The sequence below is a fragment of the Electrophorus electricus genome, chromosome 25 (genome assembly GCF_041902795.1).
Source record: "Electrophorus electricus isolate QZ-2024a chromosome 25, ASM4190279v1, whole genome shotgun sequence".
Classification (NCBI taxonomy): Eukaryota; Metazoa; Chordata; class Actinopteri; order Gymnotiformes; family Gymnotidae; genus Electrophorus; species Electrophorus electricus.
Window position 1 is genome coordinate 11,475,711 of NC_137521.1, and position 19,754 is coordinate 11,495,464.

Genomic DNA, 19,754 nt, shown 5'->3' on the forward strand with positions numbered 1-19,754 from the left:
GGCCCATGATTTGCGTCTGTAGGGTTGGAGAGTATTCCTCTGCCACTAAGTTCCTCTTTAGTCACAGTTATCATCACCTACTGAACGGTAACATCACAGAGGGGTGATATTTTTATCTTATGGGAACAAGTTATTTATCTTGTATGTACAAGATAATTTACTATATATTCATTTGGGTCTCTAATTATTATTTTAGATGTCGCAAATATTACTATAACCAAGTGCACTGCACTTCAAATGACTATGTAATATCAAAATTAATATCTTTAGAACAGAAGATTTACCAGGCATCAATCTGAACTGTCTCCATACTTTAAAATTCTGTAACTTTAGCAATTCAGATTTTTACTTTAATTAGTAAAATAATTATCGCAAAGTTTTTTTTATTTTGCTGATGACAGTCTACCAAAGTGGGAACCCAACATGAGGAACCTAAATCAAGAGGTATCACATTGCTTAACTGTGCCAATGTAATGTCTAGCTGAGATATTGAAAAGGAACTTTGAAACAAAATATAACCAGAATGGAGCATAAAAACCTTAAACTTGACCTTGAGCTCTGAGTTGACGTAACTCGACCAGACATCCCCAGACTTATTGGTTCCAGAAAAGCCGGTTAAAATATCATTGACTGAAGTCAATCAACTCTGAGTAAACTGTACATAAATGAAGTACGTTCACGGTGAACTTTGAAAGCTATTATCGGGAGACACTAACAATAGGATTCAACATACATGCAAACAATAAAAACTGTTGATTTACAGTGGGGTAATTAAACAGTGTTGACAGCAAAAGAAAATATAAATAACATGAAACAAATATGAAAACCATTTTCTTTTCAGTAAAGAAAAGAATTTACTACCTTTTCCAAACATATATGCAGAGGGACAATAATGGTTTTGAGCATTTAGTGAGAAGTAAGTTTATGCCAGTGGTGTCTCTTAAAGACTATTGGAGATGGTTGTGGTTCTTTCTCTGGGACATTGTGTGGTCTGGCAGGGTATCTATATTAGCAAAGAAGCAACACTAAAGTTTCCTGCCACGCAGAGTCCTCTCAGGCACTGGAACCTGACCTGGCCTGTGTTTCTGTCTTGATGCTGGCTCTAGTCCAGCAGTGGGCCAGACTGTAGCAGGGTCAGGATGTGGGAGAGCAAGCAAGGGTACTTTGTTTCCAAGAAGGAAATCTGTCTTCTATTCAGGGGAACATATATAAGACATATAAAACAATGATTTGAAATTATGTGTATTTTGCTAATTTATTGTAGCCATTGTTATTGGCTATTGGTGATTATTATTATTATTATTATTATTATTATTATTATTATTATTATTATTATTATTACTGGAGAAAAGCAAGCACATTGTGCAATAAAGCCCTGAACTCGAAGAAAATATTATCTTATAGGAGTTTAGGGGCTCAATAGAAATACAAACAAACAAATGTATTAAGTAGTAGGTGAGAAAAGGCGAGTTTATCTGGTGGATGTTAATTATGTTGGAAATGTAATTTCATAATGTAGTTTGGCTTTTTATTGGACATAGCATGAGATATGAAGTGGTGATATCCTAAAATGTAATTAGTTCTTCTAATTATTAGTTCTGCTTTTTTGGAACCTAATAAAATTATAACCGCCTTCCACATTTATTTTGAAATTTTAATTTTAAAAATTAATGGCAAGCAGCTAGCACAAGGTGCTAAGTTCATGTGTTTGATTCCCAAGGAGCACACATACTCTGGATAAGAGCAGCTGTCAAATGATCTAAATATAAATAAGCAATTGAAGACAGAATGCAGTAAATACCCAACTGTTTTGATGTTCTATTAACAAAATGACTGGCAATAATGCAGCCTGTAATGAGTGGCTCTCGTCTCCCTGTTGGATAAAAGGACCATGTCACTGGCTAAAACTGTTTAGCTGAAATCACTTAAAGGAGAATTGGCTAAGCTGTGTGAGCCTGGCTTTCCAAGTTATCATTTTGGGTTGGAAACCGACCTTGACCAAGACCTCTAAAGTTTCCCACTTCTCTAGCCCCAAAACTTTGCACAAAGCAAATATACAGGGAAATACAGGGAAAGGAACCAAATAATCCACACTCAGGGGAAAAAAAAGATTTCAGTTAAAGTTGGGAAAAACAATAAAAGTGTAATAGAGGTCAGTAAGTTGAGCCTGCCGGGAGACGAAGATTTGGGACCAAACATTTGGGCTCTCTGTGTGACGCGGCTGTTCCAGCCCTGGAAGTCTTTAAGCCTTCATGCTTTTTTGTTCCCCCGTTAGGTCTTCCAGTTTTGTTTCAAAAGTGTCTGGGTCTGTCCCCTTGAGGGTAAAAAACAACAAAAAACAACAGAACTTGCTGTCATGAGCCTGTTTGGGTCTGGCCACCACAGGCCATCCTCTAACAACTTCATTTAAAAGCATCACTTTGTTTTTTTGTTTGCTATCTTGGGGACAAAATGAAATAAAAATGTATCTAGCCCAATTTGGAAACATAACAAAATGTATTGGCAGGAGGGACAGGCTATGATCAAACCCATGGTGGGAGTGCAGACCCCTACTGTTCTGAAAAAACAACAGAAATGGACATGTCTGTCTGAGAGGATGTCAAGGGAAGGAACAAACTCACGAGCCACAGCCCAATAAAGCACCGATGGCCGCAACTACTGGAAGAGATTGCCTCTATGAAAACACTTGAGGCTTCTGGTGGAACATTTTGTAAAATAGGAAAACTGAATATGCGTGACATTAAGAGGGAATTTTAGGTTTGCCTATAATGGCTCCTTGACGGTTCTTTTCTTAAGACACACGGGGACTGTAGCTCTGTGATCATGACTGCATGACAAAAACATCAGATACAAACAGTGTAACAAATGAGAGATTTCAAACAGTTTATTTATGAGCCATGCACAGAAGCATCATCAAAATTCATATATTTTTTGCCTGTAATTAGGACATTACAGGTTGTCTGGAGTGTAAAAAAAACACATTCCAAATTTTTATTTGGCGATTTTAATATATATATGAGATAGATCGTTTATACAGAATAAAATGCCTCGACGCATTATTTAATAAGCTTTGGTAAAATATGACTGTGTGGGATTGGGATGCTTATTTTGAGACATTTGATCAAGCAGAATACACTGGAATGGTCTTTAACACAGTTAGTCCTATATTTTTAAATATTTTTTGAAGAGAATTAAAATAATTATTCTGATTGACCTTTGACTTATTCTGCACCCCACACTTGATTTACTTCATTTTCACATAAGAAGAACAAAGAATATTTCAAGACATGAAAAGTCCCCTTCAATGTGAGAAAGAAAACGTTAGGTACAGAGTGGCTGGTTACAGATGTGAGCTCTGTTTAATGTATAGGTTTTCTATAGCTTGAATGTCCTTAGATAATGCAAAGTCTGTTAAAGAGTCTTAAGCATACTACATGCATATATAGGCTAATATACTTATATTGGTGGGGTGGTCATTACTCAATCAGACGTGTCTTGTTGGCTTGAAATCCATGGCCCTTTAGATTTCAGCTTTTATTTGTTATTGCCACAGCAACATATCAAATACAGTCAAAACTATAAACTAGTTCTACAGCCGAGCTTTTGGGTAATGCGGGAGATTTGAATGGTTGGGCGTGAGACTGTGTGACTGGTGCCAAATGCCTGAGTCTTACGGCTAATGTGTGAGACTTGAGAGGTATGTAATGGGTTTCTTTTGCATTTTGCACTATGCAATATCATCGACTAAACATATAATGGGTAGAAAGTTTCAGGATTTGAATCTAATTCCAGTTTTTAATGTCATTGGTTTTGTCTCTTGCAGTCACTGTGTTATTTGCAGTGAGATGGCACACGTATCCAGTGGAGTGAATCCAAAACTGCATCTCCTTTCAAGTGAACTCGGATCTTCAAACACACATTTAAATGGGCAATTAGTTTTATAGTATTATATGAAATTTTCGACATTGTTTTGTCTTTAAGCAAAGTCGTGAACTCCGGTAGGACACTCAGAAGGTTTTTGGCTCCTCCCTGTGGTGATTTATGTAATAGCTTAGGAACCACTGGCCTTCAGTTTGAATACACCTGCCCCAACACATCTGCCCCAACACACCTGATTTAATTCACAAAGGGCTTCATGTGAGCTGACGAACAAGATCAGCAGCTCTAAAGCAGGGGAAACCAGAACGTGTGCAGGGAAGTGAGGCTTGAACTAAAAACTGGCAGTGGAAGGAATATTTTCTCCAGGGATGGTCCTAGTTTTGGACAGTGAAAAAAGAGAAGGGACTGGCACATAATTTCATCCTAAGAAACATTACACTTGGGGTTTCAGTCTTGTTTGCAGCTTTAAACAGCTTATTTAGAAACAAAATATAATTCTTCACTGTGGGCTACGTCTTCTACCTATGCAAACTGAAACCCACTATACAGAAGGGGTCCGTTTCTCAAAGTTAAGTGATCGTTCATGGTATCTCCCTGAAATACGAATCAGGCGGAAACTTCTGATACTTTTACTGGTAAAATCAGTACAAGTTTCAGCTCCAAGAAAAAAATTTAATTATGTAAAAAATCCAAATAAGAGATATGGCATTTCCCTTTTCCCATAACATCACATTACATGCTAGATAACAGTGCTGTTCAGTCTTTTCTCGGCATAATTTAAAAGGATTCCCGTGCTTTTTAAACTTTGTCCTAGACGAAATGTTCCTTTTCACTATTGTACATAAGTGGCACAGACTAAACAGAGGAATGGTTAATAATTGTTTATGGAAAGTTTTCCATGGGAAACCAGGCAAGTTGTACTTAAATTGTGCAGTTCAAGACTGAGGCCAAAATAACTTCAGGATATATGTACCAGTCATTATGTGTGAATATATACATACCCCCTTGATTTCCATCTGTGACAGGCAATATTATGTATGTTGTATTCATAGAAACTCGAAGACCAGTGTACAGTACAATACAGACAAGTTAACCTAATGATGCCATCATGGCAACAAGTCAGTGAAAAATCTAAAATTGTTGTACTTCACTCAGTTTTGTGTCATCTTATTTCTTATCTTATTTTTTGTGTTTGCTTTTGTATTCATAATTCTCATTATAACCAAGTTCATCCCCTTAATCTGCATGATTTAAAGTGTTTTAATTTCAGCTGTTTCCCTGGCACTCTGTGCCGAGTCCTTGTGTAGCCTGGGCAGCTCAGAGAGCCATTATGTGTCATGAGAGAGTTAGGAAAAGGCCTCCTCTCTTTCTCTTTGTATTCGTTCCAGGACAGAAATGGCCTTCAGACGTCGGGAATTGTGCCTATCCATGAGCGTATCTTTACGGAGGAGCTTAAAGAGGCAGGTGTTATTTCTTTGATTTCACCTCCTTGTATTTTCCATGTAAAACATGGAAAGCTCTTAGCACTAGAAGTGGCATTTTTAAAGAGCAATATTTGATCAGTTATGTGTTTCTTTTGCAAACTCTTTTTATTGGTGTCAGCTGGTCATAACGGTAAGCCTCCTCCATGGGACTGTGTACTTTCTGGTGTTTTTCTTTCAGCTTTACTGTGTGATTTCTGAAACCGAGCAGATGACCCTACATGAACAGCACTGAGATGGACAGCCATCTGTTCATTAATGGTAAGAGTGAGCCATGTATATGCTGTGGTCTGCAATGACTAAGCCACGGGCCAGCGAGATGCGCAGACAGCTGCAGTACACAGTCCTTAGTCAACAGACACATGGGGGAAGTTATGGGCTTGAGTAGCCATTACATCAGACCTCATGGTTCCAATGTCTGATCAAAAGTTACTCATAGAAGGCTGTTCAAAACATGTCAACCTCTCACAGCTTCAGTAACACATGTATGGCAATCAGAAGCTAGTTTTATCCATCACCAAAAAAAACATTGGAAGAAGGGAAGAGACTGGCATATCATTTTCATCCTAAGACACATAAGACCTAGGGCCTCAGTCTTGACTACAGCTTTAAACAGCTGAAAAATTAAGAAAGAATTATAATTCTTCAATGTGGGCTAGGTTTTCTTCCTATGCAAGCTGAAACCCACTGTCTGGGCTCAAACCCACTGTTCAGACTCAAATCTACTGTCCAGCTGAAAAAAGGTAACATGTTTCCTATGATTAAGCTTGAAGCAGAAAAATAAAACATCAGATCTCTGTTTCTGGAGAGAAAATTAGGTGGTCCCACACCCTGTCCCAAGAGAAAACATCAGTCAAGCATGGCTGGTTGGGAAGCCATGTGGGGGTCTGGGCTAGATAAAGTCAGTGATTGCATAAACACTGCTAAACCTCACACCTATCTGAGTACTTTTACCCTAAATAGCACTACTATGAAGACGCAGTGTTCGCGCTAGCCGAGAGTACCTTACCACTGGCCTTCTCCTGTCGTGTACAACTTTTGTTTATATTTGAGATTATTTTTAAAGAGGCTGACGCGTCTGCATTGGATTGTGTTTGATTGATCGTGTGCAGTGTGGGCTGAGTGTGAGACTTGAGGGAACAGACCGAGCGAAGGGCACCACGAAGACGAGAGACAGACGGGGATCTGTTGCCAAGAGCAGGGGAAGGCTGCTCTGAACCTCCCTGTCATTATCAGCAGACTACAAAGAGGCATTTGCATAAAAGAGGTTAACATACAGTAACACAAGGGTTTCACTGTTCTCAAGAACAATACATGGCAGAAAGCTTTGGGGAAAGGTGTGCACCTCAACCCAGACTAGAGACAGCCACTTAACTTCCACAGAGAAGCTGCAATTTCCACACAATCTGTTTATTGGAGATTTGGAGGTCTAACCGCTTGGGAGCAGTGTATTGTCACTGGAAACAACAATGGACCTTAACCTTCGCATTGAGCAAAACGAAGAGTTTGTGGACTGTTGTGAGTTAGTGTAATCATCCTACCAGATCACTTACCAGTTACATGTAAGCCATGAAGTCGTGTTGTAAACAAAACTCAGCCATAAGGAAGCGATTATAGACAGAAACACAGATGTTCTATGTAAAAGGGTGGTGTCACAAATGACATCATTAGTTGGCGTTACAGTCACTATAAATAAAACCACCTCAATTAAAATTCTCCAGTACATATGTATTTGGCAATTCGTAAAATCCACATGGTTGGCAGTTAGAAAGAGCCAAGAAGACGAATCAAAACCCTGTTTGAAAGAGAACGTTTTGTTGTTATCTTAAGCATTACATTACCTAAAGCATTTACTATGAACTGGGCTCTCATTTGTAGCCCAGGTGCACCAGTACCCATGTTATAAAGCCACTAATGAATGTGCTGTAGTTTCTACATTAAATTATTGTTTCCAAGCAATGATTTAGAAACTATAAAAGGTTTGTAGAGTTGACAGCTAACTTATCCTAAAAGCATCAGGAGCACTTGGGAAGCTCGAGTCTAATATTATATTTCTAAGCACCAGTATTAGTATTATATTTCGTAACTCACAAACACCAGATGCCATGTGAACTGAAACATTCAGTCCTACACTCATATTCACACTATGTTAAGCTTCAGGAAGGTTTTGCACGTCTTCATTTAGAGGAGGGAACACAAACATGTGGAAAGACAAGCCATCAGCACTTCCCATAGACATCATAGAGGACAGAACGCACACCCAGATGAACAGCCACAAACAGGCCTCATATCTACAGCTGTGTGATACAGAGGCATCGCATGCAGAGCACTGTGTTTAGAGTCAGTGAAAGAAATGGTAAAGCAAGGAAAGGTCCCTGTCTTTCAGCGGAAGAAGCTCCTAGCCAGAACTTTACAAAGGATGTTGGGCTGCCAAAAGTCACCTTGTACCTGCGTCTTCTAATTTAGGGCTTCTCATTCATTAACATCCCCCACACGCACGCCTCCACACACATACACAGACACACAGATATACTGCACACTTCTGCACACACATACTTATAAATAGATGCCAAACTCATGTGCAAAACAGGATAGTTCACATAGGTTCATACCCTCCTTAAATGCCTACTGACTTCTGCCCAGTGTCCCATCCTCTGCCTCTGTACTGATGCTTAAATAACAGGACAAGGGATGATGAAAGATAACCAAGAACTTACTCTTTTCCTCGGATAGAAATGCAAAGATTGTGACAGAGGTGGTCCCCCACAGAGGATATGGCTGTCCTGCCACTGCGATGCAGTCCCCCCTTGTTTCCTGTGCTAGTGAGTCTCAGCACACTGTGGATTAAGGATGGAACAACAATAGAGTTCCCAGCTTCTGCACCAATCACGTTTCTCCGCTGCTGTCCAAGCCCCTCCCTCTCCCCAGGCTTGCTCTAGCTGAGGCTGGCTGGAGAAGCTTTTTTAAGGAGCCAGAGAGAGGACTACTGCAGCATCACAGCAGGATGCCTGCGCACACCAGCCCAGGCCATGACTCACACACTCCACTCACGAATACCCTCATGATCACTTTATCACATCATTGTTGTACACAGTGTACGGGTCAGTGAGTTTTAAACGAGTGCTCGTGCTGTAGAAATGCTGCGCTATGTTCAAATAGCTAAATATTTGTTTTTGTAACTTAATCTAATCAGATCATTCTGCCTGTGAGGTTTGGTTATTTCACATTAACTTTGTTAACCTTAGAGTTTGCTAACATCACAGTGTTCTCTTTCCCACAGCCTGTGACGTGAGCCTTTCCGACAGTGGCATCAAATAGCCAAAACACTGCAGGGAAGCTAAGGACTGAAAGTGTTACAGTGTCAACGAAACAGTTTTTATCTAAGTTTATTTGCCCCAAGGAATGAAGCGGGTGGATAAACACATTCCAGTGAGCCTCTGATTCATTTAGAAAACAAGTACCAAGCTAGTTTTTTTTGAAGAACAGGAGATATTAGATTCTAATTTCATTATACAAATACAACTGGGAATACAAATATGAATATGGCTTAGAACATAGTCATATATGCTCTAAGCCATATATGTTCTAAGTCACACACACACACAGAGCACAGAGACATATTAACCTAATCGTTTAATCTGTCTAATATTAACCTATTTCATAATGTCGTGTCATCTCTTGTCAGTCTTTTTCATCTTGCTTGGGCCTGTGCCATTAGCCAGTTTAATGAAGTGTAATAGGAGTCTCATTTTTGAGAGTTCACCCTACACCATTTAGCTGTTCAAAGCTCCCTCTAAGATCACTAATATGGGAGGGATCAACATGTTCATTTTTTACTGAGCTCTTATTGAATCACAGTGGGGTGGTAGGACGTCCTGCTCTTTTTCAGAGCTGCACAACTGGGCTAAGGGGCAGTGCAGGTGGTGGAGGTTATTTAGCACCCCAGAAACATTTCATTAGTTCGCTTAAGGTTGATGTAACCCTGGGATATGTGTTTCGATCAAGCGCAAAACAGTAGCAGTCACGACAGGAACCTTAGAAACAGCGGTTTAATTAAGTATTTTCAGTTTTATTAAGTGTGTTTGCCAAATCGAAGGTCCAGAGTAGGTGCCAACTGGTGTAGAGGCCAAACCCAGCGAGTTACTGGTTCTCCAGTAGTATGCTGATTTACTGTTAACAAATCAGTTGGTAAAAAGAACAGAATTACCAGATTGTGCGATCTCAGAATTTACTGTTTTTTACTGTGTTGCTCTATGAGAAGACTTGAAATGGATTTGCAAAGTTGCATCTTAAAGTTGAATGATTAATTTAAACTCACATAATCATATTGTTTTTTTCAAAGATAAAATATGCTGCATGTATATGTAAATGAACTGTATATAATTGACTGACCTCTCACATGCTTAGCCTGGAAGGGGAATTCCACTGAATCTACTGAGTCACCATTCATGTTACTATAAAATCACCAGTCTAATATAAAATCCTCTAATAAAGTCCATTACGCACATGCATGCAGTGAATTACTCAAGCGTGCCATTTGGCAGATGTGTTTTTTAAATGTTATGAATTCCTTTTCCACACTTGAGACACTTAGAGGAGCAATATGTAATACTGACAACAAGTGTTTAAAATGGGCACTACAGTCCAAATTCAAAATTGTCTGCCCGGACCCTCCCAGCAAATGCATATTTTCAATGTATTTATTCTTTGCAAATTATAAACCTGTTAATTAGGAATTTTATGACACTGTCAGAGATAGCTAGATGCACGACTGGCTATGTAGTCGAAGCCTGTTATCCCGATAACAAAAGCCCACTGCTCCAAACATACGCACTCAGAAGTTGCTGTTACTAGAAAATCTGTATGTATATAGCTAGCTAAAGTGGTAACAGTTAATGTTAGTCTGTTAACATGATGCCGTTAGCCAGCACTAGTCGGGATCACTTCACTGGCTGTGACTCACTGCCTAACTCCTAACCAACTCCTAACTCAGCTGCAAACCGAGCATGAATGCAAGTACTCGACTGCTGAGTATACATAAAATGTATATACCTTCCAATAGCCATTATAAATTAATTAAAGTTCTCTGGCTAACTTGTGATGAAGCGAGGTGCTTACCTGTTCATGAGAAAATTAGCTAGCTAACCAACTTGGCACGTCTTAAAGCCCTTCTGAGCTCCAAGTTGTCGCCATTTTTCAAATACACTGCCAATATTTACTGGTGTTTCACAACTTCTTCGGCCGTAGTAAGGATACCAAGTTTTTTAGGTCAGGTAAAATCTAATATTAACTCTGTTGATCCACTTTGTTTGCTTGCTACTATGGCTGCAGAACATTGTTTTGAAATTACAGAGGAGAACATACTGTATATTAGAGAAGCCAAAAGTGTATGTATATATGTGTGTGTGTGTGTGTATGGAGAAGCTACAGATTGCAAGTGTGTGTGTGTGTGTGTGTGTCAGAGCGCGCTGGAGCAGTTTTGCAGCAGAGGGGAGTGAATCTTTGCGAGAGCAAAGTAAATACTTGTGTACTATGCATGCGAGGAACCGCACATTTAAAACACGTGCGCTCACTACAGGAGCATGACGTCATACCGTCCTTTCCTTTAATCAGCGCAGCAGGCGTGCGCACAGCGCATTCAGTGGTTAAGTTTTAAATAAAGTCATGAAGATTGTTTTGGAGTGAAATGCGCCTTTCTCGTTGAATTTAGCCACCGAGCAAGCGGTAACACTAGGAGCCAGACGTCCCAAGCATTTAAACGCCTCTAAACTGAACGCCACAGTTCAGTTTTGCAATCTTTGTGGAGTTCTCCTTTAAATCTACACCACTCCACCTATCTGTATAAACTTGCTTGTTAGATCGTATTATAACACGACCTCTGGCGCTTCATTCGCTCAGTTGTTATTCTTGAATACAGGTGAGGAATATGTTTTTCCTTTTCATGTAAAAAGAGATATTCCCAATGTAGTTTAGTGCATTACACTTGATGTCTCATAATTAGTTCGTCATGTCTAAATAGTTACAGTAGGACTATAGGTATTTTAATCAAATCCTTTCAGTATTAGGAATACAGAGCAAATTTGAATCCAGGACAGTAATGTAATTACATTCCATTAATTTTACAGATAAACATCATATATTCTATAAATGAAGCTTTACCCTAATAAATAAACAGACTTTTTGTTACCCAAGTGTATAGTAGATGGCAGTTTATAACTTGGTATTTGTTTATAACTTGAGTATTACCTAATTTACAACTACATCTTCAGATATTTGTGTGAAATTTGTTTCCTAATTTAGTGTTGTTTTTTTTTCCTGAACTGGCACTCAACACTGTATATGTAATGTGTGCACTAGAAAGTCAAATCTTCCTTCAAGCATTTGAATGCACCCCCCCCCCATAAAAAGCATAATTCTTGTCTGGGCTTCAGATTACCACTTTTCAGGGGTCATGGATGAGTGTAAGTAAATAAACATCTCAGACTGAGAGGTGTGTAAACAGCAGTGGTATTCAGGCAGTGTAAACAAGAGTGTCACATTTCTCTTTTAGCGAATCTTATGACCTGCTGGTTTACACATTGTGTACTGTATGCAATGACCCAGTTTCAGCTGCTAGACTACATTTCTCATGAAGCACCACAGAAAAGTGCTCTGAGGAGAATACTGTTACACTGAATTAAGAGCAAACCTTGTAACTTTTATAGAGCCTGCTGGAATTCATGTTTCATCTGTTTGTACACCTTTATAAATATTCACATATAGACATTATAAGGCCTTCCATAACAATGACCGTGTTCAAAATGTGAAACAGATGTATATTGTTCAGAATTGCATTGAAGAACAGTTGTATATTTTCCACTTCACCTGAAATGTTTACAGCACTTTGGCAAGACACGGACATACAAACACAAATGGCTTATAACTTTAGGTTGAAAATCAGATTGTGCATATGGATCCTGTAATCTTTCATCATAATTATTAATCTGGCAATGTATTTTATCAATACATGTAAAAGGAATATTCATTTTACATATTTTGTTTATAAGCTTAACACAAGGATTCATCATGATATACATTTTAAAATTATTAAAAGAAAGGGAAAGGAAATGGACAAAATATTAAAACCTGCACATAATAAAGTAGTTCATTTTGACTTTGTAAAGCAGGGGGCAAAAATCCATCATATTCATATTGTATTCACATCCATCATGGGGAAATATATGATTAACAAGTAGGTGCCCAAAATGCAGGTACACTGATCACAAATCAGCAAGAACCTGGGTGTCAGGTACGTTTCAGTTCACAATCACACACAAAAAATCCCAGTCCATCACCCAGCCCTGTTGCACCAATCCACAGGGGGGAGCTAAAGCGTTATCCAAAAGCCCCTCTTTGCAATGCAATGTTTAAAATTCAACCTTAAAATGAAACCTACTCAAACACAATAACCAATTTAACAGTGCGTAGTGGTTTTATTTTCACATAAATATGCATTTTTAAAACATTCAATTCACATATTTGGTTTGTTGCATATAAAAACTGATGTGGCTTCCTGTCTTGGACAAACACATCCAAGGACAATCATGAGAGCACTAAACTGAACATGGAAGTTACATGCTTAAATCTTGACATAGCTATTCCTGTCCCAATTCACCAATAACACAGTTAAGTCTGGACCCATTTATGTATACATCCAACTTTCCTTAAGAGTCTTGTTTCATATCCAGATAAGCCAAAATCAGTACTCATTTACTCTGAAAGTTTGGTGGTATAGAATATGGGTCCAGATAACCGCACCGGCTCCTCCAAGGACATTCACACTGCTCACTACATCCTTCTCCCCAAGAGGAATGAGAAAGGAGCTTCCATGGTATAGAAAACCTTTTAAAAACCTTACAAGGTCAGGAAATACAGAAAGGAATTCAGATAAAACACTAAGCAAACCAAAGTATAAACATTGAAACAAGATGTTAAAAATGTTTTCCAATTATAACAAACAAAAGAGAGATTTGTCAGCCAAAGGTAAAGTTCCAATAAAGTTCTAACTGGTGAGAGATTCTGAGAAGAGTTTTTGCCTTTGCATTCTGATGCTTATTGATCTAGTGGTAATTTTGTGTAACATACAGAATAAAATAAGTGCAGTAAAAAATGTTAGTGGAGCAAATTCATTATGGAGTTCAGTTCATGTGTTGAGGAAAAGAATCTGAACAAATACATTTCTCAGTTATCTTGTAGACATGCAGACCAATCAGATTCCTCCAACCCCAAACCAGATGATGCATATCTGGACTAAAAACACAAACCTGATTTTTAAAACCTGTTTTCAGCATTGCATCTGCTGCCTAACCTGACAGTACTATATAACTATGTCTTGGCCTAAACACTTTTCACATAAATATTCTTAAAATGTAAAAGTCAGTGCCCAGTATCCCAGTAAACAGCAGAGCTGAGCGATTTCTGGACTCATGGATTGCCATTTCATTACAGTTCTAAGATGCGGAAGTTAATCTCGTTTGCTGTGGAAGATGCCGTTGTTGCTGTTCTCTACCTTGGTTGCATTCTGGAGAACTTTGGGTAGCCTCTTGCCCTTCGTGTATGCATGATACCAGAAGTTGAGGAAGAGTAGGAGGAAAGACCAGGCATACAGCTGAATAATGTACATAAAGACAGGGTACTGGAAGGGGCAATCCAGTATGAAGTACTGGGCACCATGAGTGGTGATCATCACAAACTGGATCTAGGAACAAACAATGGAATCAAGGTTCAGAAAAATTGGTTTCTCTTTCAAACTGTTGAATACTCATGATTTTATCAGAACTCAAAGCACATTTTTGTATCCAATTGCTGTAAACTAGGATAATTGTGATACATGTACAACACAAGTTTCCATACTCTGCATTCAGATGTAAGTGCGGAAGCCCTCCACTAAACCGAAGGAAGCCATTTCCTTGTTAGCATTTCTTTTGGTTTATCATCAACCGGGTTCACAGTCCAATAACTAGAAGGTATGCCATTAGACTGTCAAATCAGAGTACATACCAGCTGTATGGTCGTCAGGTGCTTCTTCCACCATAGGTACTTCTCACAGGCTGGACCCAAAGCAGACAGGCCATAGTACGTGTACATGATGACATGGACGATGCAGTTCAGTAGGGCATGGAAGGTTCCCAGACCACCTGGAACAAAAGGTTAGATTTCTGAGCAAGATCAGTTTCAAGTTTAAATTCATACCTTGTAGAAAAATAACAGTGTAATCACCACTTACTGTATTTGAAACTCTACTTTCTAATAAATCTCATTAGTGTGCGGTTAGAGAATATAATTGTGGCCCTGCATAGTCTGTTAGCCATCCTAGACTTTTATTAGTGGTCGGTGTCTAACCACAGGATCATTGCTGTCTGGATGTTAGTGGTTGGTGAGTGTATGTAGCGAGGAAACTTTATGTGTAATATTGACATGGGAGAGGAAGGTGTACCTGGAGCAAACTTCACACCAAACCACCATGTAAACGGCATTATGGAGTGATGGAAGACATGCAAGAAGGTGACCTGGTTATTCTTTTTCCTCAACACAAAGAATACCTGATCAAGAGTGACAATCAACCCATCAATAAACAGAGAAGTTACGATATTTCAAACTAAAACATGCCACTGTAGTGATTCATCGTGCATTTGTGTTTTTCCACCAAGTCCCCTCTGCACACCAGTCAGTCCTGTCTGTTCTAGCCCGACTCCCAGCACACCTGACCCAAAACACTGAACACCTGGTGGAGGTTTACTGGGACTTAGGTTTGTGTCAAAAGGTGGAGTGGCTCATGGGTCAGAAGGGCTGGACTGAGAAACACTCATGTACATGATGGAGTGTTTTGTGGTTACTTACAGTGTCAAGCATCTCAATAAACTTGGAAAAATAGTAAAGCCAGCAGGTATGTGCCATCTAGCGAAAGAGGACAGCAGGGTCACCATCATAATCATGTACAATTATCCACTAGATTATGAATTATTCATAAAACACAGCACTGAAGCACAGAATGGAGCTAAACACAAACAGGACAAACAAAAGGTATACTGTGTGCACACTACATAAAGCACCATGTTTTAGTTCTGGGATGGATATAGGCTGTTACGCAGGGCAACATGCCAGATAAGCATCGTGGCAAACACCCACGGCCTGGTTTCTGCTCACATCCATGAGCTGCATCGATAACAAACGACGGGGATTCTTTCAGTCTGGCCACAGCAAGAAGTGCAGCATTCTTCCTTACTAAACGTACCCTCATGCCCTGTGGTGAGTGGGAGTAATCCACTAGATCGCAGCTGAATGAGTAGCCAGTGCCCCAGCCTGACATCACAAACTGCAAGCAGAGAAACAAAGCCGTGTTCTGTGGAGCTTCTCAGACAGAAAGCCAGAGAGCTCGGATCAGTGGAGCTTCCTCGGTTTAAGCCCAATACTGGGTGGCATTCGTACATAGACACAGTTGACAAGTGACCTAGGTGAAGCCTGATGTCAATGTGAACACCAAAGTTAGAATCAAAGAAAACTAATGTGTATGCCTTTTATTTAATATTCAAAACAGAAATAAATGAGATTTTTCTGGGATATGCAAGAAAACCATTCAGATCTAAATACAGCCTGCAGTTCAGTGACTGGAGGGAAAGAAAACAAATCCTCTGGCAACACCCTTCCTTTGTTTTTTTGTACATTTGTACACAATGTACAAAGAGAACAAAATGCATCAGGCTTTAGGATGGATGCCAAAACAAAACCAGAAGAATTATGAGGTAGCCTAAACTAACCACTAAATCAACAGCATACAAAGACTTCTAAAAACCCAAACACTAGTTGTGGGTTCCGGTCACACCTGTAGCATGTTATTTTATTTCCAGCCGTGACCTCAGTCTAACCTGATTAATACGATGTAGCAGCCACTGTAATGCAGCACCATGGAATCCAGCACCACATGTTGAACTGATCAAATGTATTAAAAGTCTAGATTACCATTAGCTAGAAGGTAAAGGGAGAACACCAGTGGTCCCATTGGTGCATGCTGTGTGTACACACTACAGCTGTACATTTGAATGAGCATCTGTACCCATGCTACAGCCCTTCGAGTCTTCATGCCTGCATCTCCAATATTGGGACACAGCACTGAAGAGGCCTCTGGTGAAGTAGCTTAAACATGCAAAGGGAGTTCAATTGTATATGTGGGTGGTGGTTGTGGGGAGGGGCTCATGTGACCTGCAAATGACTTTACCTCATAACACATGTAGACAGAGAGGGCCACCACACTGAAGTTGTAGACTAGGAGGACCTTCTTCAGGTCAAAAGGTTTCCTGTTCTCCATGAGCTTTGGGCCAAGCGACGTCACAAAGTAGATGTAGGCAGAGATTATGATGGTCTGAGGCAGTGGGGAGGACATAAGCAGCCAGTCCTGCGTCCTGGGGTCTAAAGCATCCCAGAACCATTAAATCTCACCGCAGATCCCAGCAGACACATGGCTAAATCTCTTGTGAATAGCATGTGCTTTCATGACTGGCAGGTGGAGTATAAAAATGAGCACTGTGAAAATAAGTCCCCATTCCACAGTACAGGGCCATTAGAGCACAACAGCATACCATTAGGTGCCAGTTAACATACATTAAGTTGTCTTAGGGGAACATATAATTGTAATTATTTAAAATACTTATTCATTTAACCTAGCACCAAATTTCTCACTTCTCTGTAATGAAATTACCGGAACCGGAAGGAACCTTAACTGTCCTATTAATGACCACAAAAAAGGGAAAGTGATTTTTCTAACTCATGAACCAGGGGACACGTTTTCACCGTTTTTTTTATGCTACAGCTCATATTTACTACTTTTTTTTTTCCAGAAAAGCTTGGATGGGAATTCTACTTCTTAAAACTATAATAACTTACCTCCATCCTTAAGCCACTCATCATATAGCCGTACAGCAGTGGACGTTAGTTCAATAAAAGCCATCTCTGCCTCAGACTAGTGCCTGGAGAATGAGAAACTGTTAGAAGCAACTTAAGAGACCACACTTGCACTTCAGCTTGTACAATTTTACATGATTTATTTGATGCAAAAAAAAAAAAAAATAGCACAACCAGGGATATTCATACATCCCAGATTCTGAACAGTATGATACTTGGAAGAAAAAGGGTCACCAAAATGCATACACTATGCATAAGAAATGTGTAGACCTCTAGCTCACACTGTTGCTATGCTTGCACTAGAGTGAACCAATTGGAGTTTACAGTACATGTCAGTGCTCTTCAGTGGGTCAACTGGTAAATCGTACAGTGAGGAAAATGGGTCCGATCGGCTGGCTTGCGGTGGACTGCCTAAAAGGTTGCATTGTGTACTAAAAAGTAAAAAGATCAGCGACTCCACCATTCTCCATTCTCCCCAGCAATATGGGAGGTGAACAAGGGTACAAGTGTTGGTACACAATGAACAGCAGTGAGTCCATGCGAAGTGTGCACAGCCCGGTACAGCACTTACACTCTTGGGCGTGGCCTATTTGTTTGTTCGTTTAGATGGCCATATGCAGAAATCCAAAGGCATTCATTCAACGTAGGCATAATATAATATTGGCTTAATGTGGGTATGTACAAAACAGGTTTACACTTAAGATACAGAAAGGAAGAATGCAAATAACATGGCCTCCTTATGCCTCTGGGATAACCGTATAGGATTTGCCGGAAGAAAATGACTGACTTGTGATCAAGACAATCTTGTCACTCCCCAAATTCCACTGCTGCTGCTTGCATTTATCCAGCTGCCTGGAAATTCAGGAGTACTCTTAATGGCTCTTCCCATTCTAATGCTTCATTAGGAAAGACCAGTCCATGTGTCATGGATGGAGAAGATGGAGCCGTCAGTGGAGGAGAGGGACAGAACACCATGGACTGTGTTTTATAGTACCAATACTTTCCTTTTCTTGAATACTGACATTTTACATTACTTAGACATTACTGAAAAATGGCTGTTAGGGATAATTGATGTGTCCAGCTGCATAGTCCCTTTACCCATCAGAAATGTACAACAGGATATCCAGTCTGATTTTAATCATCACACCATCACTGTGGCACCTCCTCAACCTGCATGGTTTTCAAAGTGTTCCAGCCCCGTGTGATAACTTCTTGATGGAACAGACATAAATTTCCCAAATATGCATACTTTCGTCCTCACCACCACAAACTCGTTACTGTAGCCTACACGAATACATTTTAGGCACTGACTAAATCGTTTCCCGATAAATCAAAGTTTTCTATGGTCGAGAGCATATAAATGTTGAGCATATAAATGTTGTCCTAGAATTTTTTTTACTCAAAATGCATACACTACGATATTCACATGAATATGGACAAGAGAATTAATTGTGACTAACGTAAGACGAGCGGAGCACGAGAACCAATTCAATGTGCAAGTTAACAAGCATAGGCTGGTCATTTAAATCAGTGGTTAAAACCTCCTTGAAAATGAGTATAAGCCCGTTACAAGCTACTGGCTGCGCGTTCAAACTCCCGCGAACTAGACAGGTAAGTATGGACGGCACGCCTTTTTTTCACACAGGTGCACCTCAGGTATTTGTAACCTGTTCTCTTGACGAGCGTTTCTCAATCTTTCGGTCTTGCTCTAACACACCCATTAATAAACTAAGTAAGGGCCGGTTAATAAAGTTGATGCGCTGGGGTATTGGGAAAACACTACACTACAACAGGCAATGCGTTGCACACCATGACAAAAGGGAAAACTGCTTCAGGGGTTACCCCACCAGTTCAGATTTTAGCCAGTGACCCGTCCATAGCAACACAACGGCACGACGACCACACAGCAGACGTCTCGAAGGTTACTGACTTTGTTCTGACGCAAAACAGGTAAATTCTCAACTAATGATCTGGCGGTATCATCACAACAGATTATATCTGACAGTTAAAAACAGTGATGTTCAATATTCTAAACGGGTACAATTCAGCAGTTTACAGGTTAGAGTGAGCAGTTAATTTTCATTTCAGGAAATGCAAATCCAAGACATTTACTATCTTACCGCAATTACTTTTTGCATTCACTTTTCCGTGATATTCGGCTCAGGTTTGCTCGCACGTCCCTCTTACAGGCTTCCCCACCAGGGCGGTGAAAGTACCAACACTGATGCTACTCGTACTAATTAGCTGTTAAGCTACAACTGGAAGTTCAGTTACTGCTGAAGGTGGCCAACAGGGGTGGGGACTTTTGCATGAATATTTGACAAAGCGATAGTGATTGGCCAAGTGCACAGTAATAACTTTTGCCCATCAGCGAATCGTTACGCACTAATATACCCTCATGAAGAACAGAAAATGTATCTTAGCTGTAGTTTTAAATCACAAAACCTCTTACCGTTC

At 39.8% G+C, this 19,754-nt stretch overlaps 2 protein-coding genes across 5 annotated transcripts in view; both read right to left on the reverse strand.

Moving 5' to 3' along the window:
- Positions 1–10,565, reverse strand: part of pde4d (phosphodiesterase 4D, cAMP-specific) — a 106,395-nt gene extending 95,830 nt beyond the window's left edge. Inside the window, exon 1 of one of the 2 annotated variants that reach the window (XM_081707843.1) lies at positions 10,479–10,565. The gene's annotated coding sequence lies outside the window, so the exon portion shown is untranslated. Of the gene's footprint in view, positions 1–8,077; positions 8,309–10,478 lie in introns of those variants that run through there. The other variant, XM_035521852.2, reaches the window with a different exon arrangement.
- Positions 10,566–12,808: 2,243 nt separating this feature from the next.
- Positions 12,809–19,622, reverse strand: elovl7a (ELOVL fatty acid elongase 7a). Of its 3 annotated transcripts, none has more exons than XM_027014368.3 (8): positions 19,418–19,622; positions 17,280–17,362; positions 16,615–16,805; positions 15,634–15,714; positions 15,240–15,296; positions 14,836–14,941; positions 14,400–14,536; positions 12,809–14,097 (listed from the first exon to the last, which is right to left on the reverse strand). In XM_027014368.3, the coding sequence occupies exons 2-8, from the start codon at positions 17,341–17,343 to the stop codon at positions 13,864–13,866; spliced, it is 870 nt and encodes a 289-aa protein (XP_026870169.1). In that variant the 5' UTR covers positions 17,344–17,362; positions 19,418–19,622; the 3' UTR covers positions 12,809–13,863. The 3 variants fall into 3 exon arrangements, with proteins under 3 accessions (XP_026870169.1, XP_081563604.1, XP_081563603.1); XM_081707478.1 differs by having other exon boundaries at positions 16,615–16,919; XM_081707477.1 differs by lacking the exon at positions 15,634–15,714.
- Between the last annotated feature and the right edge of the window lie 132 nt (positions 19,623–19,754).